The sequence below is a fragment of the Loxodonta africana genome, chromosome 5 (assembly GCF_030014295.1).
Source record: "Loxodonta africana isolate mLoxAfr1 chromosome 5, mLoxAfr1.hap2, whole genome shotgun sequence".
NCBI lineage: Eukaryota > Metazoa > Chordata > Mammalia > Proboscidea > Elephantidae > Loxodonta > Loxodonta africana.
This window is the reverse complement of record NC_087346.1, coordinates 102,281,358-102,308,993: the sequence shown is the minus strand read 5'-3', so window position 1 is coordinate 102,308,993 and position 27,636 is coordinate 102,281,358. Positions and strand designations below refer to the sequence as shown.

At 37.1% G+C, this 27,636-nt stretch overlaps 1 protein-coding gene across 5 annotated transcripts in view; it reads left to right on the top strand.

The window, feature by feature from the left end:
• The window catches only part of CEP135 (centrosomal protein 135), a 92,762-nt gene that overhangs the window by 45,150 nt on the left and 19,976 nt on the right, over positions 1 to 27,636 (top strand). For all 5 annotated transcript variants that reach the window (XR_010322098.1, XM_064285770.1, XM_064285769.1 and 2 more), the window contains 7 exons: positions 9,425 to 9,576; positions 19,656 to 19,771; positions 19,855 to 20,009; positions 20,556 to 20,611; positions 22,254 to 22,422; positions 23,249 to 23,359; positions 23,624 to 23,809. Coding sequence is in view for 4 of the 5 variants with exons in the window: in XM_064285770.1 (XP_064141840.1) it covers positions 9,425 to 9,576; positions 19,656 to 19,771; positions 19,855 to 20,009; positions 20,556 to 20,611; positions 22,254 to 22,422; positions 23,249 to 23,359; positions 23,624 to 23,809 (945 nt within the window). In the remaining variant the exon portion in view is untranslated. The remainder of the gene's footprint in view (positions 1 to 9,424; positions 9,577 to 19,655; positions 19,772 to 19,854; positions 20,010 to 20,555; positions 20,612 to 22,253; positions 22,423 to 23,248; positions 23,360 to 23,623; positions 23,810 to 27,636) is intronic.

The window sequence follows — 27,636 nt, the reverse complement described above, 5'->3', positions numbered from 1 at the left end:
ACCTATAGGGAAATTCCTTGAACTTTCTGTCCCTCAGTTTCTTTATTTATAAAATAGGAATAATTCTATAACTTCTTCGGGCTATTGTGAGGATTAAATTAGTTAATACATATGAAGAATTCAGACGAGCCCCTGGCATATTGGAAGCACTCAGTAGATGTTGGCTATTTTTATTGTTCTTGCTTTCATTAAAAAAAATACATAGGGTAGAAAAGTGAAAGTCCACTTTCATTCCTTGTTGCTTTCCCTAGATATGGCATTTTAAACAATTTGTTACATGTTTTGCCAGTACTTTTGGAATGCATTTACTTAACATATTCGTACACATTCCACACATATAGAAACAGAAATTGGGTCATGCCATATGTATCACTTTTTTTCTATAGTAGATTGTGGACTTCGTTCCATCTCAGTACGCAAAATTCTGTTTTAGTCTTTTTAAAGGCTGCATATTGGCTTTGTCTCAGTTTGGGTGTCCCTGAAAGCAGAGCCTGAGACCAGAATGTGGGTACAAGTAGTTTGGCAAGTTATCCCAGGAATCAGAAGTGAAGGAGCTGGGTGAGTCAGACAGGAAAGTAAAAAAAGCCAAAAAAGGATATTTTATTGAGCTGGTTGCTGCTGTGGACCGAGTCTCTATTCCTCTGGGAACCCTCTGAGGAAATGTATAGAATGTACCTCTGAATAAAGGATGGGAGGCTAGGGTATTTAGCTACCTAACCCTGTTTTTCACGCATAAGGATTATTCTAGAAGTGTTAACTTCCCAGATTTCTGGCTGACTGACTTTGGACTCAGTGAATGAGCTCCTCCTTTGGAAAAAGCCCTGAGGCAGAAAAGCAGACAGAGTCAAAAATTATTTGAGGTGGGATTTGGTCAGCATGCATGGGGCAAAGGAGATATGGCTCTAGACACAAAATCATCTGTTATGGGTTGTTTTACATTTTTTTTCTTTTTTTGCTTTTGCAAACAACATTACAGTGAAAAGCTGTGTGTGTGTGTGAGAGAGAGAGATTGAGAAAGAGAGAGAAAAGAGGTCCTTCCTGATATATATGATGCTTACGGGGATTTTGGCCAAGCAGAGAACAAAAAGTAATTGAAACAATTGTGGCAAAATGAGATAATTGTTGAATCTAGGGATGTCTAAATGAAGGTTTATTGGCCAAGCCTCAGTGTTTTAGAAAAACTTAAAATATCGGTGTTTTAAAAGTCATTACAAAACCAAAACCAAACCCAATGCCATTGAGTCGATTCTGATTCATAGCGACCCTACAGGACAGAGTAGAACTGCCCCATAGAGTTTCCAAGGAGCGCCTGGCAGATTCAAACTGCCGACCCTTTGGTTAGCAGTGGTAACACTTAACCACTATGCCAGCAGGGTTTCCTAAAAGTCATTAAATGTAAAAATTAGAAGGAAACATTATTTTTGCCCTTATTCTTGATACTTTTGTTGGGTATAGAATTCTAGGTTGGCATTTTTCCCTTTCAGAATGTTAAAGATATTGTCCACTATCTTCTCCCTTGCATCATTTCCAACAAGAAACCTGCTGCCCTTTTTCTCTTTACTCCTGTGTATGTAATGTATCTTTTTCCTCTAACTGATTTTAACTGTTTCTCTTCTACTGCTTATGATGTGCCTGGGTGTTGCTTTGTGTTTCTTAAACTTGGAATTCATTGAGTTTCTTGAATCTGTAGGTTTATAATTTTCCTCAAATTTAGAACTATTTCAGCCATTATATCTTCAAATACTATTACTGTTTTCTTCATCCCCATTTAGAACTCAAATTACATATATATCTGGCTTCTTGAAGTAGTGCCACAGCTTATTGTATTTGTTTTTTCTTTTTCCCCAATCTTCTCTATCATTCTGTTCATTTTGGCGACTTTCTATTACCGTGTCTTCAAGTTTACTAATTTTTCCTTCTGTAACATCTAATCTGCTGTTAATTCCATCCAGTATACTTTTTTTATTTTAGACATTGTAGATTTAATCTCTAGAAGTTGGATTTCAGTCTTTTTTTTTTTTTTTTTCCAGTCCTTGATATCTCTACATGGTTAGTATTTCTCTGGTTTCTTGAACATAGGGAATACAGTTATAATGGCTTTTATCTATTTACTAATTAATTCTGTCATCTGTGTCATTTTCGAATTGATTGATGTTTCTCCTCATCATGGACCACATTGTTTTGGCTTCTTTGCATGCCTCGTAATTCTAGATTGGATACTAGACATTATGTTTTTATCTTCCTGCTCACTGGATATTTTGTATTCTTTTACTTGAGCTGTCTTCTGGGATACAGTTAAGTCGTATAGAAGTAGTTTGACCTTTTCCAGTTCTGCTTTTAAGCTTTGTTAGGTGGGACCAGAGCAGCACTTAGTCATTTTATCTCACTACTGAGAAAAAGCCCTTTTGAATACACTATCTTTTGCCCCATCAATTATGAGGACTTCCACTGGCTAATGGGAACAGGAAATAGCCTTCAGTAGTTTCTTTGTGGAGCTCTACTCAGCTGAAGATTCCCAGGGAACCTTCTTCTGATCTCTTAAGCTGTAGTTAAAATTAAAATATCTTTCTGCAAAGAAAATACTAGGCCCAGATTTGCAGTAGATTCTACCAACACTGAAAGGGCATATTCCAGTCTTACAGCAAACTATTCCAGATTTTTTTTTTAAAGGGAGGGGAGAGGAATACTCTCCATCTTATTTTATAAGGGCAATATAATTTTAATAAAACAGTAGACAAAGGTAATGTGAGAGAGTGCAGGCCAGTTAACTTCATGGTGTATAAATAATGCTAAACAGCATATTACCAAACCAAACCAAATTCAGCAATATATAAAGAAGATAAAACATTGTGATCAAGTTGAGCTTATCCCAGAATGCAAGTTTGATTTCACCTCAGAAATCATACCACATTTATATTTACAATGAAAAGCATATACTCATCTCAATAAATGGAGAAGAAGCATTTTTAATTCAGCATCCAGTCATGACTTAAAAACGATGTTGTTATTGTTAGGTGCCGTCGAGTTGATTCTGAGTCATAGTGACCCCATGTGACAGAATGGAACTGCTCCATAGGGCTTTCTTGGCTGTAATCTTTACAGAAGCAGATCACCAGGTCTTTCTCCCACAGACCACTGGGTGGGTTCAAACCACCAACTTTTCAGTTAGCACCTGAGCACTTAATGCTTAACCATTGTACTACCAAGGCTCCATTAAAAAAAAATACTTTTAGCAAATTAGGAAAGGTAAGGAGCCTCTTAACCTGGTAAACCCTGGAACAAACAGTGTACTTAATAATAAAGCATTGAAAGCATTCATTTAAAATCAGGAGCAAGACAAAGGTACCAGTTAACACCAATTTTATTCAATATTGTGTAGAAGATCGTAGCCAATGTAGTAAGAGGGGAGAAGTGTATGGATGAGAAAGGAAGAAACTATGTAAAACAGTATTTTTATCCATATGGAAAATGTAAAAGTCAACAAATGATTAGAATTAAGTGGAGCATATAAAATCAGCATATAACAGCCAGTTTTATTTCTGTATGTTAGTGCTGTGCAATAGAAATATGTGAGCCACATACAAAACTTTTAATTTTTTAGTAGCTACATTTAAAAAGAAACAAGATTTAAACCCAAAATATTTCAACATCTAAATCAATATAAAAATTTGATTATTTTATATTCTTTTTTTTAGACTAAGTCTTTGCTATGTATGTTATACTGTAGCATATCTCATTTTTTACTAGCTACAGTTCAAATATTTAGTAGCCACATGTGGCTGTGGTTTCAATATGGGGCAGGACAGCTATGTATGGTCAGCAAACATTTTGAAAGGATACCGTGTTTTTTTTTTTTTTAAGATACTATTTTAATGGTGATAAATAATACAGGGCACCTATGAATAAGTTTTCAGAACCTTTAGAGAAAACATTCTATAACCTTATTGAAAATCATTAAAGAAAACCAAAAACCAAACCAAACCCAGTGCCGTTGAGTTGATTCTGACTCATAGCGACCCTACAGGACAGAGTAGAACTGCTCCATAGAGTTTCCAAGGAGCACCTGGAGGATTCGAACTGCCGACCGTTTGGTTAGCAGCCAATAGCACTTAACCACTACGCCATCAGGGTTTCTAAACATTAAAGAAGACCTACATAAACGGAGAGATATATTATTAAACAAGGAGAGAGATAGCATGTTTCTAAAAAGAATGTAAATTCTCCCCAAATTGGTGTATAGGGCTGACGCAGTTCCAGCTGAAATCCCAAGAAGGTGTTATGGGTATGTGTGTTCGTGTGGCATGTGTGCGCGTGTATGCGTGTATGAAACTTGACAGTAGATTCAAAGATTTAGATGGAAGCAACCAAGAGTCAAAAAAATTTTAAAGAAGAATATGGTAAGGGACTTGCACTACCAGACATGAGAACTTTAGAGTTAGAACGATTAAGACAGTGTGGTGTTGCAGAGTGGTCAAGAGAGACCGATCAAACTCAATAGACAGCTTAGCAACAGTCCCACAAATATGTGGGAACTTGGTATATAAACGGACTCAGATCAATGTGGGAAAGAAGGATTATCCAGTAATTGTTTCTGGGACAATTGACTATCCATATGAAAGAAAATGAAATTAGATTCTGCCTCACATAAACCATACTCATAAACCAATTCAAGGTTACTTGAAGCCTTCAGTGTTCAAGATACAACTTCAAATTTTTAAAAAGAAAATACAGGAGAAAACCTTTTGACCTTAGAGAAATAATAATAGTGGCAATCATTTATGTAGCATTTCTGATGTGTCAGGTGCTTTTCTCCACATTTATATACACATTATTTTAATTCTCACAACAACCATACAAAGTAAATGCTGTTCTTATCCTCATTTTACAGATAATGAAACTGAGACAGAGAGGGGGAGGCCTGCCCAAGATTACGCAGCTAGCAGGTGTTGCAGAGTCTGTGCTCCTAATCACTGCTCAGGAGACAAAAGTGTTCTTTCCTAAAGAAAAAGATAGATAAATGGGGCAACAGTGACAAGGACATCTTTGTTTATCAAATAGCGATAAAGAAATTGAACAGACGAGCCATTTATTGTGAGAATAACTTGATACACACTAACCCAAAGACAAATCAGCAGAAGATATGAATAGATACTTCATGGAGGAAGAAATTACAAATGGCTAATAAACATAAAAAGATATTCCACCTCAGTAATAAGGAAGTCCAAATTAAAACTACAGTAAAATGCCATTTTTACATCCATCAGGTCATCAGAAATTAAGAAGTTAGAATAAGTATTAGCAAGTATGTATAGCTCCTGGGAGTGTAAGTTGGTACCTCTGGAGAAAAATTTGGCATTATTTAGCAAAGGCATACCCTGTTAACCAGTAATTCCATTTCCTGTTATGTACCCTAGATGGGGGTCAACAAACTGGCCCCGGAGCCACATCTGGCCTCCATCCAACTTTTTTACATAGATAATGTATTGGAACACAACCACACTCTTGTGCAGATACTGCCTGTGACTTCTCTCATGTTACAACACAGGAGCAGCAATGGGCCGCAGACCCACAAAGCCTGAAATATTTACTCTCTGGCCCTTTACAGAAAAAGATTGCCAACCCCTGCCCTAAACAAACACGTGGCCGTGTATACCCAGAGCAGTTGTAGTAACACCGTTTGCGGTAGCAAGAAAGAAAACAAAAAACAGTCTAGATGTCAGTTGTGAGGAAAATGGATACAATGAAGTGTTATACAGCAGCTAAAATAAATGAACAATAGCTACAAACATCAGCAATGTATGCACCTCACAAATATAATGTACCAGAAAAGCAAGTCACAGAAGAAAGCATGGAGTATGATTCCACTTATGTAAAGTACAAAAACATACAAAATTAAACAGTATTGTTTAGCGATTCATACAAATGTGATACACTAAATAAAAGCAAGAAATGAGAAATGCAAGATTCAGAGTAGAGGTTACTGTGGGCAGAGATTGAGGGAAGAGACTGAGATTTGCTCACAAGTAGTTTTAAAGATTTAGGTATATTTTTATAGGCCAGATGATGGATGTACACATATTTATTTTTACTTTTTTTAGCCTATACATGTACTCTTTATTTGTATAAGATATATGCAAGGAATTCTGACTTTTTTAATGCAAAAAAGTTCCTTTCCCACCTTCCTTGTCCTCAAAACTGCCATCCTCAACTCTCTAACTCTTTCTTCTGGTGCTTACCTTCTTGTTTGTAAACAATGTGTATATACAGCTTAGTCTTACTTTACTGATACAAATAAGCATTGTTTTGTGACTTTCCTTGACAGGAGATGATGGCTTAGCATTCCTCTTCCTTTCTTTCACCATTCCCTCAAGACAGTTTTATTACATACTTTGCTTACTTCAGTAGTTTATATTACCTTGACCCCTGGCTTTTCACTGCTAAGCCTAGTGTTACAGCACTGCCATGCCTTTTTTTCTTGTAGAGTTTCTTTTTCCTGGAGTTAAAAATTGCATTTCTGTTTTTGTTTAAACCTTGTTTTCATTAAACTTACACTAATTTTTGTCAAATGCTTCAACATCTCTGCTGCATGGTATCAGTAATATTTTTTAATACTCAGACATACCAGTTTGGTTTTTTTCCTTGAAGACTCCCTTCCTGAGCTTTCAGTCTTCCTGCTCCATTGTGGACTTAATGTCTCTCAGTAGCTGTTGTCTTAAGACTTTCCCTTTTCCCTTCTCTTGTGTTGAATCCCAGGGTTTTCTCTTTCTTGGTTTGTTCCTTCATTCTGGGAGAATTGTTTTTTGGTTTTTTTTTGGTACTCTACATGTCTGGAAATGTCTTTATTCAGCTTTCATACTTGGTTTAGAATTTGGCTAGGTATATGGAAATATAGATTGGAAAATTATTTTCACTAAAAATTTTGAATACTGTCCTCCATTGTCTTACAACTTTCTTTGAGATGTCTGCTTCTATATTCCTGTTTTCTCTTTTTAGAACTTTTACTAGTTGGTTTTAGGCCTCCTGAAGAGATAATCTAAAGTTCTTATCCTTTATCCTTTATCTTCTCTTTTCTGAGAGATTCCCTCTATCTCTTAATGTTTCTTTTTTTTGGTTGTATTTCTAAGAATATTTTCTAGAAAGAGGTAAGAAATACCTCAGTTCTAAGGGTCCCGGTATACAGACTTTCAACCAGTCTTCCTATTTGACTTTCTTCCTGACCCCTACCCTCTACTTCATACCTCTAAATGTTGAGCCTCTTCTCAGTAAATAAGTTGGCTACTTGTTGGTATTCCATACAGTGGTCATTTTAGATTAGTGCTTCTCAACTGTAGTCAATTCTACGCAGTGGTTAAGCGCTCAGCTGCTAACCAAAAAGTTGGTGGTTCATACCTACCAGCCATTCCACAGAAGAAAGATGTGGCAGTCTACTTACATAAAGATTACAGCCTTGGAAACCCTGTGGGACAGTTCTGCCCTGTCCTATAGGGTCGCTATTAGTTGGAATCGACTTGATAGCAATGGGTTTGGATTTTTATAGGGAACATTTGGCACTATCTGGAGACATTTTTGGTTGTCAGTCTAAGGGGCAGGTAAAAGAATTACCTGGCCCCAAATGTCAGTAGTTCCTAAGTTGAGAGACTGCTGTAGACTGTAATTTTTTCCACTCTGAATCACTATTCTGCCACAAGTTAGTGAAGTCATTTGTTTACTCTTTTTTTTTTTTTTCTTGTTCTCTGTCCTTATGAGTTCGTACCTTTTTTATTCCTTTATTCCCATTTTAGTGGTGTTTCCAGAGGGAGAGGAGATAAAACATGTCAGTGCACAGTTTTGACTAAAAGACTTATATTTCTTGGTTTTGAGCTTCACTTATAGGTTATTTTCCATCTAGAATTTATTTTTGTATATGAAATAAAGTAGGATTCTTGCTAGCTTTCTGTCTTTCAATGATAGTTCTCCTTACCCATTTTTTTAAGGGTTTATCCTTTTCCCATGTACCTTATAATGCTACCTTTTCTGAGTTTACATCTGTACATAGTGTTTTTACTCTGTTCAGTTTCACGTACATGTTTGTCCATTTGTATGTGAAATCCATACTGTTTTAATTACAGTTGCTTTCTAGTTTGTTTTTATATCTTGTATCTTTATATCTTATGAAGCATTCTTCTCTCCCCAAATATTTCCTCTTTTCCTTTTTCCTAAACGAAGTTTAGAGTCAGTTTATGAAATTAAAGCCACTCCTTTTTTTTTTTTTTAAAAAAAAAAAAAAAAAAGCTTTCTTAGGATTTTTATTGGAATTGTATTGAATTTACAATTATTTGGTAGAAGATTTGGTATATTTACAATATCGTAGTCCCACAGTGGTAGAAAGGACATGGTGTATCTTTACATTAAGTCAGATTATCTTTTATGCCCTTGAGGAAAATTATAGTTCTTTGTATAAGTCTTGCCAATTTTATGTTTGGGTTACAGTCTTTTCTGCTGTGTTCTTTCCATCAATTCAGTCATATCTACTGACTGTTTTTTCAAAATTTTTGTTCTGCTAATGGCTTCCTTACCTATTTTCATTGCTGTTACGGATATGTTCTTTTTTCTTCTTCTTTTTTAGAAATATTTTATTGTGTTTTAGGTGGACATTTGTGCAGCAAATCAGGTTCCCATTTAACAATTTTTATAATTGTTCCATGACATTAGTTACAATTTTCACAATGTGTCAGCATTTTCATTATTTCCTTTCTGCATGTTCTGTTTACATTCATCCTTGCCTTCCCCTCCTTACCTTCTCATCTGTGCTTTTGGGTAAATGTTGGCCATCTGGTCTCATATAGTTGAGTGTTTAAAGGACACGGTATTCCCCTGTGATATTATTTATTTTATAAGCCAATCTGTGTCCTATAGGGTCGCTATGAGTCGGAATCAACTCGACGGCACTGGGTTCTGGGTTTGAATCTGTTATTTGGCTGAAAGGTGACCTCCAGGATTGGCTTCAGTGGCAAATTCAAAGGGTGTGTTAGAGCAGTAGCCTTGGGGGTTCCCCTAGTCTCTTCTCGGTCTAGTAGGTCTGGCCTTTTTGAAGAATTAGAGTTTTGTGGTACGTTTTTCTCCCATTCTATCCAGGACTTTTTGTTGTGTCCGTGGTCAGAACGGTGGATAGTGGTAGCCAGGCACCATCTAGTTCTTCTGGCCTCAGGTTGGAAGAGGCTGGATATATTCTTTTGTATTTTTCCTGTTACTTAAATCATATTGAAGGGGGTGTATAAATGTGTATATGCCCATTCTGACACCTTGAACCTAAAGTGTATCACTGCTTTTAAAATATTTTTAAATAAGTCTAATTTATTTCTTTAGTTTCTTCCAGAAATACTGTTAAAGAATGCCTAAGGAAAAAAGACATATACCTATTAACTTTTTTTAATTTAAATTATAGCTTGAAAATGAAAAATGTGAATTAAAGTCAAAAGTGTTAATAATGAACGAAACAATAGAATCATTAGAGAACAAAGTAAAACTCCAAGCTCAGAAACTTAGCCATGTTGCTGGTGACTCATCTCATCAGAAAACAGAGATGAACTCACTTAGGTAAGTTTATTGAAATTTTTGTTATTTCACTTCTGGGAACATATTTGTGGTTATGTAGATTCATAAGCCGATCATTTTGAGTTGGGTGTTTGAGCAGCACTTCTTAAAGTTGGCCTTGCAGCAGAATCACTTGGGAAGCTTTTGAAAAGTATAGATTTAGGGGCAGCTCGCTGGAGGTTCTGATTCATTAAGTGAATCTGAGTGGGTTTCAAGTATCTATATTTTTTAAAGCATTCATAGATTAATGTGATCGCAGGCAGGTTTTCATACCTACCTCCTTCGAAAATCTCCCTTCAAAAGCACTTCAGATCATTTATACCTCATAGCGTAGGTTTGCTGAATATCACAGAATGTTTAGCCACCTATGTCATTTTCCTTCTCATATACCTTTCGATGTAATGTAAATTCAGTATATCCATCTTTTTTTTCTTTTTACTTTCTAACTTAACAGAAATCCCCTGACCCTTTACCTTTGTTTCCGTGTGAACTCCAGAGATATTTTTATGTTATTCTCTGCTCCTTGCCTTTTATCCTGGTTTCTTCCTTTTCCTTTGTTATTTAAGAGGATATTTACTATTTTAGTGTAGGTGCTATTGCTTTCTTATACTCTCAGATGACTCCTTAAATAATATGAAGTAGAGAAGAATTTTGAAGTGATGGTTTTGTGTTAGGGAGGGCATACAGAATGACTTAACTATGAAGAAACCTTTTGATTGGATGCTACAAGTAGCTACGTACTTTTTCTTGTGTTGGTCACACAGAATTTACTTTTGTTTTAGTATTATTGTTTATTAATTAGTCAACAAATATTTATGGAGTCATTACTCTGTGTCACAAGGCTCAATGCTTCTTGTGACACTAGAATTATAAAGATGAAGAAGATAAACTTTTCCTTCAAGGAAGTCATGTTCAATTGTGATGTGTACACTGATACATCATAATGTACTGTGCTAAATGCTCTTTCATAGAAATGGAGATACACACAGGACAGAGGAACTAATAGTCTGGCAGTTAAGGAGGTATCCCCATGGAGGTAATGTTTAAGCAGGATTTCCAGTGATGTTCAGGAAATCCTCAAGCGAAGAAAGTTGGTAACTCCATTTTAGGAAAAAGGAGAAGCGTATACAGGATCTTAAAGGGTCTGGATGTGTCTGAAGAATGGTAAGGTCAGTACGAGAAAATAGGCTGTATCTACAGTGTAGAGTCAGGTTATGAAAAACTTTTTATGATAAGCAGCAGTTTCTGGATTTTACCTTATAAACATAGAAAACAAACAGAAACTTTTGACCTTTTAGAATGCAAACTCTGGTGGAAATGTGGAAAATGGGTTTGGAGTCTTAATGAGACTAATGGCAAACAATGGAGACTAAGGGTCTGGACTAAAGCAGTGGCAAAAAACTTGGAGAACAGAGGCCAGATTTAGGAGACATGTTTTACATAAAATCAAAAGAATTGGATGGCTAATTGTATGGGGGTGAGAGAGATACAGTAATGCATAACTTTTCCTGTAGATGATTGGATCTTTGGTTAGCCATTAATCAACTTAGAATACAGAAGATTGAAGGAAACAAAAGGCCATTGAAGTTAGGCTTTCTCTGGACTGGGTAGCTGCAAATTTAGTAAAAAGATACTATTCAGAAGAAAGGGATTACTCTGAAGAATCAGAGAAACTGTCTCTAAATTACACACTGTAAGAGTTAGTAAGACTTTGCATCTATGAAACTAATCAGTCACAAAGCCGTAACAATTTGAGATCAGAAAAAATTGTAATGATTTAAAAATGACTGACAAATTAAAAACTGAAGGAGTTTGTGAACAGTAGATTAGATATTGCAGAAAGCTGAATTAATGAAATAGAAAACAACAAATTCACCCAAAACTCAGAAGGATAAAAAGAAGCAATAATGAGAAAAAAGACAGAGATCTAGTACACTAGAACTAAGAATTCCAAGAATAAGTAGTAAACTAAACAAACCAGAAGTGAGAATCACAGAAATAATTGGGAAAGAAAAGGGTGGAGACCATATATCATAGGGCTCCCACATTATCAAACAAACATAATGAAACAAGACCTACAGTTACGTATCTGGTGAAATTTTCTTGGGAGGTGAAAAGACACATGACAAAACATTTCCCATTTCATTGTTTTTTACATGTAGAATTTGGTAACATTAATCACATCCATGAGCCTGGTGAAATTTTATCTCACGGATTTGAAAATTTTTTTAACTGTCTAGATTAGACGGATAACCAAAACAGTTATCTATAAAGGAAGAAAAGACAGCCAGGTATATGTCAGTAGTCTCCAGTGCAAAACTAAGTGCTCGAAGACAATGCAGTCGTTTCTGCTCAATTTTGAAGGGAAAGACAATTGTAATCCAAAAATTCTGCACATTGAGATGAATCTGCAAAGTATCTCACAACATGGATGAATATGGAGGGCATTATACTGAGTGAAATAAGTCAATCACAAAAGGACAAGTATTGTTTGAGACCACTATTATCAAAACTCATGAAGAGTTTTACAGACAAAAAGAAACAATTTTTGATGGTTACGAGGGTGGGGATGGAAAAACACTAAATGGACAATAGTTAAGTGGTAACTTTGGTGAAGACAGCACACAGTTCGGGGGAAGCCAGCATAACTAGTACAAGGCAAGGTCAGGGAAGCTCCATAGACACATCCAAACGCCCTGAGGGACCAAATTGCTGGGCTGAGGGCTGTGGGGACCGTGGTCTCAGGGAACATCTAGCTCAACTGGCATAACATAGTTTATAGAGAAAATATTCTACATTCTACTTTGGTGAGTAGTATCTACAGCCTTAAAAACCTATGAGCAGCCATCTAAGGTACTCCACTGATCTCACCCCTTTGGGAGCAAGGAAGAATGAAGAAAATTAAAGACACAAGGGAAAGAGTAGTCTAAAGAACTAATGGACCACATCTACCATGGCCTCTGCCAGACTGATTCCAGTACAGCTAGATGGTGCCTGGCTACCACCACCGACTGCTCTGACAGGGATCACAATAGAGGGTCCCGGACAGAGCTGGAGAAGAACGTAGAACAAAATTCTAACTCCCAAAAAAAGACCAGACTTACTGGCCTGACAGAGCCTGGAGAAACCCTGAGAGTGTGGCTACCAGACACCCTTTTAGCTCAGTAATGAAGTCACTCTTGAGGTTCACCCTTTGGCCAAAGATTATACAGACCTGTAAAACAAAACAAGACTAAAAGGGCACACCAGCCCAGGGGCAAGGACTAGAAGGCAGAAGGGGATAGGAAAGCTGGTAATAGGGAACCCAAGGTCAAGAAGGGAGAATGTTGACATGTGGGATTGTTAACCAGTGTCATAAAGCAATATGTGTACTGTTTAATGAAAAGCTAGTTTGTTCTGTAAACCTTCATCTAAAGTACAATAAAAAAAAATTCTGCATATTGTGTGTTTACTCATGTAGTGCAGCTATGCCACAAGTCATAGAAATAGGGTCAAGCTATAAAATGAGCGGGGGCATACTTTCTGAGAATTATGAAGATATGGAACCCTTCTCCCTAAGGTCACCAGGGAGGTTCTAATTTTCATTTTCAAAGGTTTATTTTCAGTTCTTACAGTACCTCACAATCATAGTGGGGAGTATAGGAGAGCCAGCTATGGACAAGTAGTGACAGGATTAATGTACAATCCAGCTAAAGTTGGAAATTTATGAATTAGTGTCATAAATTAAGGATTGCTATGAGTTGGAATTGACTCTACAGCAACAGAGGTATAAAGGCCCTGGTGGTACACTGGTTAAGTGCTCAGCGGCTAACCCAAGGGTCAGCTGTTTGAACCCAGCAGTGGCTCCATGGGAGAAAAGACCTGGCCATCTGCTCCCATAAAGATTACAGCCTAGGAAACCCTATGGGACAGTTCTGCTCTGTCATATAAGGTTGCTATGAGTTGGAATCAACTTGACAGAGCGCTATAACAGTGCCATAAATCTGCATATTTATGTGTTATTTCTCTAGTAATATTTAGCAGCCTGGGAGCAGGAGCAGAGAAAGCAGATGCTTAGTATCACCTAGGATTGCAGTCTGGTCAGGCTGTGGCAGAAGGAAAAAGGACTTGTGGATTTCAGGTTGCCGATGATGCTAGTGAAGCGATGGATGTGGTAGGAGGGGGGACATCTAGGGGTGGGTAAAGTGAGACCAGTTGGAGTTGGGTGACTATAAATGGAGAGACTGCTTTTGGAGTCAAGGCAGAAAGATAGGAAATTTAAATCCAAAAATAATTTTCAGAAACCTTTTTTCATTTCCTTGCTTCCCTTCTTTCCCTCCCTTTCCTTTCCTTTTTGAATATTTCACATTAATACAGTTTAAGTTTGTCTAAAATGACTGCCACTTTCATCAATAGGTTGTTAATTTCACACTCACTGAAATATAGAAGGGCCCTCCGTTCTTCACATCCCTTTCCTATCAGCTTCCCCCACTACCCAGTTAATTAAGGAATGCCGTATTAGCGACTCAAAAGGCATCTCCGATTTTTGCTTTTTTGCTACCCTGACTTCAGGTTTGACTTTAGGAAGAACTAAGGTAAAAGCTGCTTTCTTTCCTTTCCTTTTTTGGCTGCTAACCAAAAGGTCAGCCATTCATACCCACCAAGCGCTCCTTGGGAACCCTGTGGGGGCAGTTCTACTCTGTCCTGTAGGGTCGCTATGAGTCGGGATTGATTCAACAGCAACGAATTGTATACACCCTATGAAGGAGAGCTGGACGGGCCAGCCTCTTCTTCTGGTCTGTGTCTATATTTAGGTCCGGCATACGATAGTATACTTCTGTCACCCAGAATTACTAGTCTGCTTTTTTTCTTTTGTTTCTAACTGGATGGATCTGGCATTTAATCTGTTTTGCCTTTTCCTTCAGCTTATAGCTACAACTCTCCTTTCCCCTCAGGAGAATGCCTTCTCTTGGATCCTGTAGCCTACAGCTCCTTTGGAGTTTTCTTTCTTATACTAATGTTCTTTTCGCTTGTGAGTTCAGTCTGCCACTTCTCTCACCTGGGAGTTATTCGGTTACAGTCCCATAGGAGGGGGCAATGAGGGTTTCTCTTTCTACCTTGCGTAACCTGGGGAAGTTGCATGCTTTCACAACTTTGTTTTGCTTCAACAGAAGGTATGACTTATCTTGTCTCTTAGGGAAGTGCGTCCGTCACACTCTCCACGTCAGTAAATGTGGGTAGAACCTTAAATCAGGCCGTAGGGTCCTGATCTGAAGGTGAACGCAGTAGAAACCATAACACAAAGCACTTTATAAAAGTGAAGCCATTTTATCCAAAACTTATACCACTTTCGATGTGGTTAATAGAAGTCTTGCTGTCCTTGTAATCACATCATGTTTCCATTCCCTTGATGTGGAAACATTTACGAAGCTGATACTCAGGTAGATTAGGCATATGTTCCTTTTCCTGCCACATGAAAGACCCATCTTCTTCCTGAGTCAAGCATTTTCACCAAATTTCAGTGCCACCAAACAGGGTTTTCTGTAACAAGCACAGATTCAGTTCGTCCAAATAGAGCATCTTTGGTCTGGTCTCTTGGTCCAGGATCAGAGGACACAATATAAAATCTCATTTTCTAACTATTCTTTAAGTAAATGGTAGTTGTCTCCCTTGAATTGTAATATTTAATGAGACGTGGCATTTTATCTAAAATTCAAAATTCCATAATGCTATAAGGGAACTTCTCTCTACCCAGAAAAGATGGTCTATTAGCCCCCTAGAACTTGCCAGCCAGCCTCTAGAGTGGTGATCGCAAACTTTTTCTATAAAGGGCCATATAGTCAGTAGTTTAGAGTATGCAGGCCATACAGCCTCTGTTAACAACTATTCAACCCTGCCTTTGTAGCATGAAAACAACTACAGGCAATACATAAATGAATGGGTGTGATTGTGTTCCAATACAACTTTATTTATGGACACTGAAATTTTAATTTCATATAATTTTCATGTTAATCTTCTTTAGAAATTTTTTTCAATCATTTAAGCATGTAAAAACCACTCTTAACAACTAGCCTTACAGGAACAGGCAACAGGCCATAGTTTGCCAACCTCTGCTTGAAGATAAATTGTTTCCTGTCCAGTTAGACAACTAGGTTTTTTCAATCAACCCCATAGTAAACAGCCTTAATCCTCACTATTTTATGAGGCTGTAAACAATTAGACTCCTATGACTGAAAATACTGTCAGATTATTTTCAGTTCACGTTATTCTAAGTCTTTGTGTACCTTGTTCAAAACCAGAGGATTATATACTTAATCCAGGATAAAATAAATGCTTTAGTAAATTTTCCTGGAAATGGCTTATGCACTCTAGTTAGAGTTATGATTATGGCAATAGGTATCAGTTGTGCTGATAATAGTTATTATACTAGAATTTGTTTCGGTGAATTCAGAAAACCAAATATAACTGTCTCCCTTGAGAAGTATTTATTTGCTGAGAGAATTATAACCATTTCTTATCAAATAACCCTTACCTAAGAGTTCAGCTGCTAACCAAAAGGTTGGCAGTTCAAATCCAGCACTGCTCCTTGGAAACCCTATGGGGCAGTTCTACTCTTCTAAAGTGTCACTATGAGTCAGAATTGACTCAATGCCACCTAACAACAATAAGGGAAAGAAGGAGCCCTGGTAGTGCAGTGATTAAACACTCTGCGGCTAACTGAGAGGTCTGCAGTTCAAACCCACCATCTGCTTCTTGGGAGAAAGATGTGACAGTCTGCTTTCATAAAGATTACAGCCTTAGAAACCCTGATGGACAGTTCTGCTCTGTCCTATAATGTCACTGTCTTAGGCTGGATTCTACAGAGGAACAAAACCAGTGAAACATATATATATAAATATATATAAACCAAACCCAGTGCTGTTGAGTCGATTCTGACTCATAGCAACCCTATAGGACAGAGTAGAATTGCCCCGTAGAGTTTCCACAGAGCGCCTGGTGGACTTGAACTGCCGACCTCTTGGTTAGCAGCCGTAGCACTTAACTGCCATGCCACCAGGGTTTCCACATACAGAGATTTAATTCAAGGAAATGGCTCACACTGTTGTGGAGGCTGGCAAGTCCCAAATCCCATCAAGTGTCAGACTAGAGGCTTCTTCTGACTCACATGGTTGCAGGGGCTGATGAACCCAAAATTGGTAGGTCGGATGGTAAGCTGCTGGTCAGATGATGATGAGTCAGATGCAGAATCCAGAAAGAAAGTGAGCCTTGTTGGAACATCCATTTATATACTGGAGGTAGGCCATACCCCTGAGGAAACTCCCCGTTCAACTGATTGGCTGCTCAAAGCAGATCTCATCGTGGAGGTGATTACATTATATCAGATCTCATCATGGAGGTGATTACATTATACTACATTATAGAAGAGCAGTCAGTCCAACGTCTGTCAAACCACTGAAAATCATAGCCTAGCCAAGTCGACACATACCATTAACCATCAGAGCCAGTATGAGTCGGAATCAACTTGATGGCAGTGGGTTTTTAATAAGGGAAAAAAAGCTCGTAGATTCTCCCAGAATGCCTAGGAACCATCTTCTGGACATGCCTTTTTTTTTTTTTTTTCTTTTTTAACCAAGACTTGAAGACTAGCCAGAGCCCTAAACCAGGACTGCTGAACTCATGGAGCTGCATAGGTTCAAACTGCTGACCTTTCAGTTAGCAGCTGAGTGCTTAACCACTGTGCCACCAAGGCTCTTTGTTCCTCTAATAGGCCATTAAAATTCTAAACTTACCCCTCTTAGAGCTTTAGCTCCATTTTAGAACTTGAACTCTTCTTATCTATAAATGACTCTGTAAGATGCTGTCTTTGTTTAAAATATACTCCCTCATGAAGGGAAATAATTATTTTTTGCCCCCTAAAATTACAGCATACATACCTCCATGTAAGGCAATATGACTGAGGAATTTTAGGCTGAGAGAGACAGACCTACGCAGTCACATGGCTGGAAACTAGAGAGCTGGAGCTTGGGACCTAGGTTCAGGTCTGTTGCTCTCCTCTGTGGTGGGAAGTCGTCACTTTACTTTGCTATATTTATAGCACTTTTGAAGCTAAGAAACTGATTCATTTTCACTAAGAACTTGAGTCTCAAATTTTTCTTTCCATACTCCATTATGAACAAATGATACGGTAGTTCCCCAATTACTCTTCCCTGTGAACGTTTACTCCTCCATTCTTTCATTCAGAAGACCTTTATCTTAGCAATGCTTCAGTCAGAAAAGTCGTCTTCAAGGTCTGCTATGTAATCCCTGTTGCCCCCTTCCCTCCATACTAGAACATGAAAAGGCAAAGCTGTTTTTCAGACTCCCCCAAAACTTTTAGGTGTTATCTACCTCCACATATGAATCAAGATGTTACCCTGTCTTCCTTTATCAACTCCACTTTCATTAGGTAATAACTTACGCTTTTGAACTTTTGGATTGCTTATAAACTTAGATGTAAAGAGATCTTTACATTTCCACCTAGAATTTCAAGCACTGCCAGCCACTCAGTGTTCTATATTACAATCCCTCTGGGCTGTTCTGTTTTTGAAAGGATTCTTTATATCTTGCCGTCCTACGTTTTCTCTTCCATGTAGAGGATGTCGATTTCCCTGTACTCTGCATGGAAGGCAATGTGGTGTAATAAAACATTGATATCAGGCTGGACTAGCCTGGATTTGCACCCTTTTCTTTGCCTTTTACTACTACCTTTGTGACCTTGGATGTTATTAGTTACTTTTTTCTATGAAATTGGTGTAATAGTCCTAGTCATGGAATAGTCAGGAATAAATGAAACGTGTATAAAGTACCAATATGATGAATATAAGCTGGCTCTCTTCTCTCTTTGCCACCTATAGTCATACCCCACAGATCAATAGCCGTAGCTTTTAGGAACAGCTGAGTATAGTGCAGCCATCTGGTCCTCTCAGATAGTTTTATAAAGTAAAATTCCTTGAACCTAGTGTCTTTCTGAGGATCTGTTTGGTTGAATGGTTCTAAAGAAGTTAGTCTCAGCCTGACTTTCCTCCCTATTTTTTGGTCATCATTCACTTGATATTAGAACCATCAGAGTTATGTCTTTCGTCTTGTAGAATACCTCAGTATTGTCAGTAAAATTTTTCCATTTCTATGGAGATGTTGCATCTTAGTAGTAGTTTCATAATCCAAACCTTCTCCCTGTTAGGTAGTTCTATGAGTCATAATCGACTTGACAGCAGTGGGTAAGTGAAGCCTTCCTTATTATATTCTTCCCTGTCCCATCCTCAAATAAAACCTAAAATGAACCTATGGGAAGTTCCTAATAAATAAATAGCCTCAGAAAGAACCACATCTTCCCAGCAAGGCAAGTTTAAGAGCTCCTAGGTCAGGGATAAAAGCATCCCGAAGACTCCAGGTGACATGAGAGCAAATTCCTGCTGTTACAGTTTCCAGGAACATTATTTCTAAAACATAACCTTACTGATCAGTAAGAGATTCCTGTAAAATTATCTTTATTATTTACCACCTAGCCCTCAGTGTGCCCTTCCTTTCGTTCCCTGAAATTAATCTTTAGTCTTAAATTCCTGTTACACTACAAGAAATACCTGCTTCCCCTGCTTACTGTGAACTCTAGCTGACCACCTACCAGAAAAGTCAGAATGGAAAGAAGCAAAATTAGAAACCGATGGGTCAGAATTTATGGATAATCCTTTGATGTGCCAGGCCACGCTATAAAAACAGGATCGGGACTTGTTCTTTGCTTCCACTTTTGGAAATAGATTTTAAGGGAAAGAGGGTTTACAGCAATTACTTGGATATATTAGGAGACCAATAAGGGCTTTAAAGCTACCAGGAAGCCTCTAGTAAAGATTATACAATTAATTTTTATACTGTATTATTTTGGAAAAGATAAAACCATTTTGAAGAAGAATGGTGGACAGCAAGAAATAATAATATGCAACTGGAAGAGCTCTAAGAAATAAAATCAGATAATTAAGAAATCAGAATATGTTTTAAGATCTCTCATTTAAAAAATATTCCTATCAGAGATGAAGAGTATCATTCATTTTTGTCCACTGGCTCTTTAGGCTAGTAAATGAGCAGCTACAGCGGTCACTTGACGATTATCAGCACCGACTTACCGTAAAAAGAGGTGAACTTGAGTCAGCCCAGTCGCAAATTAAAATACTGGAAGAACAGATAGGTAAGTGTTTTTAAATCTATTACTATGATAATTATTTTTGCTAATCCTAATTTACTCTAACAAACATCTCCTTTCATTTATAGATAAACTAAACCTTAAGGTGACTTCACAGGATGAGGAGACTAATGTAATGAAAAAGACTATTGGTGTTATTGATAAAGAAAAAGACTTTCTTCAGGAGACTGTAGATGAGAAGACAGAAAAGATTGCAAACTTAGAAGAAAGCTTAGCTAATAAAGTATGTGACTGTTAAATATCATTATCTTACTATATGCAGTTCTTATCTCTCATGTACAGGTTCTTAAGATCCAAGACCATGTCTTCTAATATATTTAATGTATTAACTACCTAGTATATTTAATATATATATTTTTGAAAGAAGCTGTGGTGGCACAGTGATTGAAGTGCTTGACCTCTAAGTGAAAGGTCAGCAGGTTGAGCCCACCAGCCACTCTGTGGGAGAAAGAGACATTTTTTAAAGGATAATATGTAATTCATTTTATCCCAGTAATTTGAATCTTGAAAAGTTCTCCCATCTAGAATGTAGTTTTGTTTATCAGATCTTATCACAGCAAACCATTCAAGTTCGTAGGGTGGGTGAAAACATACTGATATGTGAAGTACAATTTGGGACTTGGGAATATGTTTATTTGGAGCTTTCTTTTATGGCATAATTTATATAGTTGGATTTGAACTGAATAGATGTGATAAATTATATACATGCAACTAAAGACATTTCTATGTGAATGGTTTAGAATCTTACATATTTTCATAATTTCTGTAGGAAAAAACTATTGCTCATATGAAGATAACAATCTCAGAGTATGATTCATCTTTGAAGTAAGTAATAATGAAATGACATCCAGCTTTTCTAAAAATTTTCATTGACTACAGATCTATCAACTATATAAGTAGCAGTCAGACAATAGGAGTATTGCCTTTTTCAACTTGGCAGTTCATTTAGCAAATGGTAGCATCATTTTTTCAGTCTCCTTGGCTCGAAAATGTGTTATTTTCTTTAACTTTCTCCCCTTTTCTATCATCCACATCTAAGCACTTAAGTCTTAGTAATTTTTCTTTTATATACCTGTTGTGTGTCATTGAGTCTATTCCAACTCATAGTGACCCTGTAGAACGGAGTAGAACTGCCCCATAGGGTTTCCTAGGCTGAAGTCTTTATGGGAGCAGATCACCACATCTTTCCTCCCAAGAATTGCCAGCTTTTTGGTTAGCGGCTGAGCATTTATCCATTGTACCACCAGGCTCATTTTTACAAACCCGTTATTGTTGTTAGGTGTGGTCAGGTTGGTTCCAACTCATAGTGATCCTATATACAACTGAATGAAACACTGCCCCATCCTGCACCTTCCTCAGAATCATTGCTGCATTTGAACCCATTATTGCAGCCACTGTGTCAGTCCATCTCACTGAGGATCTTCCTCTTTTTCATTGACCCTCTACATACCTCCTTCCTCTTTATTTCTACTGTAATTACCCTGCTCAGGCCCTAATTGTTGAAACTTACTTTAGTAGCCAGTTTTAAATGTATTGTCCATCTAAACCTATCTGGAACAATAGTACAAAATTTTCATTTTATCTCTGGTGTCCCCAGAAAGATTGTAAGCCACTTCAAGATGAAACTCACTGATTATATGTACATTAGATACTCTTAAAACATTTTACATAGTAGTGGGGCTTAAATATTTAATAAATACTTGCCTGTTGAATCTGTCATGTTCTGCTCATGGCACCTGAATGTTTCTTGTGCTTACTTGACTTTTAGAATAATACATTTATTTTATAACTTAATTTGTATATAAAAAACTAAATCCACTGCTGTCGAGTCGATTCAGACTCATAGCGACCCTATAGGACAGAGTAGAACTGCCTCATAGTTTCCAAGGAACACTTGATGGATTTGAACTGCCGACCTTTTAGTTAGCAGCCGTAGCTCTTAACCACTATGCTACCAGGTTTTCCTAATTTGTATATAAAAATAATAATAATTTTATTTATTTATTTATTTTTGTATATATAGTGTTGGTAAAAACCAAAACCAAACCTGTTGCCGTAAAGTCCATTCCGACTTATAGCGAATCTATAGAACAGAGTAGAACTTCCCCATTAGGGTTTCCAAGGAGCAGCTGGTGGATTTGAGCTGCAAGCCTTTTGGTTAGCAGCCTGACGTCTTAACCACTGTGCAACCAGGGCTCCATGGTGTTAGTAGAGACCTAAGAATTCAAGAAATTATAACTATTGCATTCAGACACTTATTAATTACATAATACAGATATTTTAGTTGTATTACCTAATGTTGGTAGAGACCTAAAATATCTGTATTACCTAATTATTAATAAGTGTCTGAGTGCAGTAGTTAGAATTTCTTGTATTCTAAGCATAGTTAATTCAGAGTGAAACAATTTTTAAAAAATGGATTACAATTTTTCAAAAAGTATTATTTACTGTTTCCATATCACAACAGTCATCTAAAGGATACATTGACTAACCGAGACCGTGAGGTAAGCAGCCTCCGGCGCCAGCTTGACGCAGCTCACAAAGAACTTGATGAAGTAGGACGATCTAGAGAAATATCTTTGAAGGAAAATAGAAGATTACAAGATGATCTGACTACAATGGCAAGAGAAAATCAGGTATGAACACAATGAGTAAACTTTGATAATTTTACAGTAGCTTTTCATTGCTAAATTTTAAAGCTCCAAATATTTTCTAAAATTTAGTAAATATTAATAAACAATTCTTTAAGGAGAATGTCATTTATCAAGCTATTTAAAAACATGGTTTAGAATCCTAATATATGTCACAGGGTGTCTAATGGTACAATTGTAGCCTCTTCACCATTTTGGTCTTTGTTGCAAGGAATCTTAAAGATGGAAGCGTAGTATTCTCTGTGGTAGAAATCTTAAAGATGGAAGCGTAGTATTCTCTGTGGTAGAAATCCTCTTCTGGATGAGGACCTTAGCATCAGTCCCAAGGCAAAGTTTCTGTATTTTAAAGACCCATAGTAGATTTTAGTTATTCATACTTGCATCCACTGGGTTAAAGATATACCTGCAAATAAATGTAGTGTTTTAGAATGGAAAACACTGAAAGTTACAGGTTTTGTTTGTGCTGGTTGTGCTAAAGGATTGAGTATACCCAGAAGACCATAAATTTTCCTGGTTTAAATAACTTACTGTTTTTTTAAAAAAAAAATCACCTTTAATGTTATTCGTTATAAAGCATATTATTGATATATGAATCAAAAAAACGTTGACCCTGACCATAACTAGGCCTTGGTGTAAATGCAGATTTACACGGTCAGGACTATCAGGGGAGATGTAAAGTTTTGGTTAAAAAGTCAAGATCAACCAGGAAAAAATACTTGAAATTAAAACTTAGGGAACAGTTTCCCTTCTCTCTCATATTCATTAGGTACTATGTTTATTTTAATTTTGTCTTCAATTTTTTGATTTATAGGAAATCTCAATGGAATTGGAAGCAGCAGTGCAAGAAAAAGAGGAAATGAAGAATAGAGTTCATAATTATATAACTGAGGTGTCACGATGGGAGAGCTTAATGGCTACTAAGGTGAAAAACACATTTTTAGGTTGGATTTAAGATTTTTTTTTTTAACTTTTTTGTGTTTGTTTATTTTGCCTCCCATATTTTGATTTTAAACATTTGAGAGTAGAGATCTTGGTATATTTTCCTACAGATCTTAGTACAGTGTCTGCACAGATGTCTTATACTTTCTCAAGAACAAAAATCTAAACATGTATGTGTGTTTATGACATGCTGTGACAATGAGTGACAGTTACTAATTTAGAAACAATTTCATTATACTTAAACCAGGAAAAAGAAAATCAAGATTTGTTAGATAGATTTCAGATGCTTCATAACCGTGCCGAAGACTGGGAGGTTAAAGCCCATCAAGCTGAGGGAGAAAGCAGCTCAGTTCGACTCGAACTACTTTCTATTGACACTGAGAGGAGACACCTTCGAGAAAGAGTGGACCTATTAGAAAAAGAAATTCAGGAGGTAATGTATTCGTTTTATCTTGTAAAGACATGATATAGTAAAGCAAAAATGTTCAGACACTTCATTGAAGTGACCTAATAGTACACATTGATAAATCAAGTTCTAATGGTAAATTTTTTTATTATTGATTCTGATAATTTTCTTAGAAGCCTCGTTACTAATTTTCTCCTGTTAATTTAACTGCAGTCTTGCTTTTGACCCATCCCTTTCCACTTGCTAACTTTATTGGAGTAGGGATTTTTAATTAGCTATAATGTTTTCTTTTTAAATCAGCTTTATTGACGTATAGTTTTCATACAATAAAATGTACCCATTTTAAGTGTACAATATGATGAGTTTTGACAAGTGTCTGTGCCTGTGGAATCTCCATGAGTATCAAGGTATAAAAGACACCCCCACAAGAAGCATCTTAGTGTCCGTTTACAGTGAGTCCCCTCATCACCCTGTGCCCCAGGCAACCGTGGCTCTGCTTTCTTTCACTAAAGATTAGTTTTCCTTATTCTTAAATATCATCTAAGTGGAATCATACAGTTTATATGCTTTTATGTCTGGCTTCTTTGGCTCAACATGTGTTTTTGAGGCTTATCCATGTTATTGCCTGAATTAGAAATCTGTTACCTTGGTTTTACAAAGTTGTATTCCACTGTGGGAGTGTGCCACACAGTTTATCCATTCGCCTGCTGATGAACATTTGGGTTGCTTCCAGTTTTGGGCCATTATGAATAGAGCTGCTGTAAATATCCACATACAGATTTTTGTGTGGGCTTATATTGTCTTTTGGGTAAATACCTGAGTATGCTATATCATAACATGTTTAGTTTTGAAAAAGACTGCCAGAACTTTCCCTAAGTTGTACCATTTTTCATTCTCTCTAGCAATGTATGAGAGTTTTGGTTGTTCCGTATCTTCAACCCATGGTATTATCTGTCTTCAGAGTTGCTCTAGGTAGTGTGTACTGGTATCTCACTGTGGTTTTAATTTTCATTTCTCTGATAGCTAACAGTGTTTAACATCTTTTCATATACATACTGGAAATTTGTAAATCTTTTGTAAAGTATGTGTTCAAATTTTTTTCCTATTTTTTTTAGTGGGTTGTCTTCTCATTACTTAATTTAATGATGGGTAAAAGTACTCTGTCACATGTATAGATTGTGAACATTTCAGTTTGTGATTGTCTTTTCTTAGTGGTGCCTTTCAAAGATAAGAAAATTTAAAATTTTGATGAAGTCCAATTTTATCATTTTTTACTCTCATGTAAAAATTTTAAAAGTTGCTGTGGAGTTGATTTCAACTCAGAACTGTGCTCCATAGGGTTTTTGATGGCTGATTTTTTGGAGGTGGATCTCCAAGTCTCCTGAAGTGCCTCTGGGTGGACTCAAACCTCTGACCTTTTGGGTAACCACGGTGTACATTAACCATTTGGACCACTGGGTAGTACCTATTTAAGAAATATTTGCCTACCCCAAGGTTGCAAAGATTTTCACCTATAATTTCTAATAGTAGTTTTATAGTTTTGGTTCTACATTTAGGCCTATGATCTATTTTGAGATAATTTTTGTGTGTGGTGTGAGGCGTGCGTTGAAATTAATTTTGTTCCATAAGGATATTCATTTCTATCATTTGTTGAAAAGACCCTCCACCATAAAGTTGATATTCTTTCCCGTTTAATTACGTAGGCACCTTTGCCGAAAATCAACTGACTATATATGTGCGGGTCTGTTTCTGGACTCTGTTCTGTTCCATTGATCTAAATGTCTCTACTAGAGCCAGCGATATACTTTCATAATCACTATAGGTTTAAATCCTGAAATGGAGTAGTTTAAGTTCTGCAACATTGTTAATCTTTTGAAGATTGTTTTGGCCATTCTATATTGTTTGTATTGTCACATAAATTTTAGAATCACCGTCTTAATTTCTATGAAAGAAAACACTTGAATTTGATTGGTTATTGCATTGAATCTGTAGATCATTTTAGGGAGAACTGACTTCTTAACAATATTGCATCCTCCAACCCATAAGCATGGTATACTTACTTATTTGTTGTTGTCGTATGCTGTCAAGTCAATTTTGACTCATAGCAACCTTATATAGCAGAGAAGAACAGCCCCTAGGTTTCCTGGGTTGGGAGCAGATCTCCATGTCTTTCTTCCATGGAGCCACTGGGTGTGTTCAAACCGCCAACCTTTCACTTAGCAGCCAAGCACTTAACCACTGCACCCCCCAGGGCTCCTTAAAGCTTTGTTTGAGTAGGTTTAAAATAGACTTTAGCGCTAGCTTAGCCCTCTTATTAAGGCATGACCTTTCCAGTGTCTCTACTGAGTGCTCTGGGTAGAGGTCTGTCCCCTCTGACTAATTAGATTTCAGATGTCTGCCAGCCTGTGTGAGCTCTGGGGATTGTTCGGTTCTCAGGTATTTTTCCTCGCCAGGCCTCATGGAGTTTACATGTGTGCAGCTTAGAACTCAGCTGAGGATACAAGGAGACACAGTATAGATTTCTGAAGCTCTTTGTGTTGCTCCCTTCTCTGTGATACTTTTCCACAAATTTCTTGGCCTGTATGAATTCCTATATCTATTTTAAATCAGTGAATGTTGTACTTTGCTCGGTTTTGTGTCCCACAGCCTGTAAGGTGCCTCCAGGCAAGAAGCAAAGGTCCTTCTAAAGTTCACCTCATCTGTTTGTCTTTGAAAGATCAGTGGCTTGTGCTACTTGTCCAATTTCTGAAAACAAGTTAAAATATATATATATGTAAAATATATATATTTATACATATATATAAATAAGTAATTTTTTTATTTGTTTATACATATATGTATTTACATTTTCTAGTAAATTACCATGGGAGGAAAAGTCCAGTACCAAGCACTCCATCATGGTCAAATGTAGAAATGCTCTGTTCAGTTCTGATTTCTTTAGGTCTTTGACTGGTTTGTTCATCTCTGCTGCTCTTGCCCGTGCCTATAAACTAAATATTTTTACATTGAGCTGCTAGCTAATGGCATAGTAAAGTGTCTCTGAATCTTATGAATGACAGTTTGTAGATAAAAAAATATATATTTAGTTTTAAAACTTGATCTTTGGCACAGAGACATTGCTGAATAAATATTTGCTGAATGAATTTATTGAACTTTTATACGACAGGTACTGTTCAAGATATAGAGTAGGGAATGAGACAGAAATGCTCATAGAGCTTATAATCTAATTAAAAATCCAGTGAACTAAAGAATTATTTTAGGTAAAGGGAAAGACAGCACACAGTACAGGGGAAAGTCAGCACAACTGGGCTAAACCAAAAGCTAAGAACTTTCCTGAATGCAGCCAAACACTTTGAGGGACAGTGTAGCAGGAGCAGGGTCTGGGGACCATAGTTTCAGGGGACATCTAGGTCAATTGGCATAACAAAGTTTAAGAAAATATTCTGCATCCCACTTTGGTGAGTGTTATCTGGGGTGTTAAAAGCTAGCAAGTGGCCATCTAAGATGCACGAATTGGTCCCAACCCACCTGGAGCAAAGGAGAATGAAGAACACCAAAGACACAAGGAAAATATGAGCCCAAGAGAAAGAAAGGGCCACATAAAGTAGAGACGCCATCAGCCTGAGACCAGAAGAACTAAATGGTACCCGGCTACCATCAATGACTGCCCAGACAGGGAACACAACAGAGACTCCCTGATGAAGCAGGAGAAAAGTGGGGTGCGGAACTCAAATTGTGGTAAAAAGACCAGACTTAATGGTCTGCTGAGACGGGAGGACTCCAGAGGACATGGCCCCTGGACCTTCTGTTAGCCCCAAACTAAAATCATTCCCGAAGCCAACTCTTCAGACAAA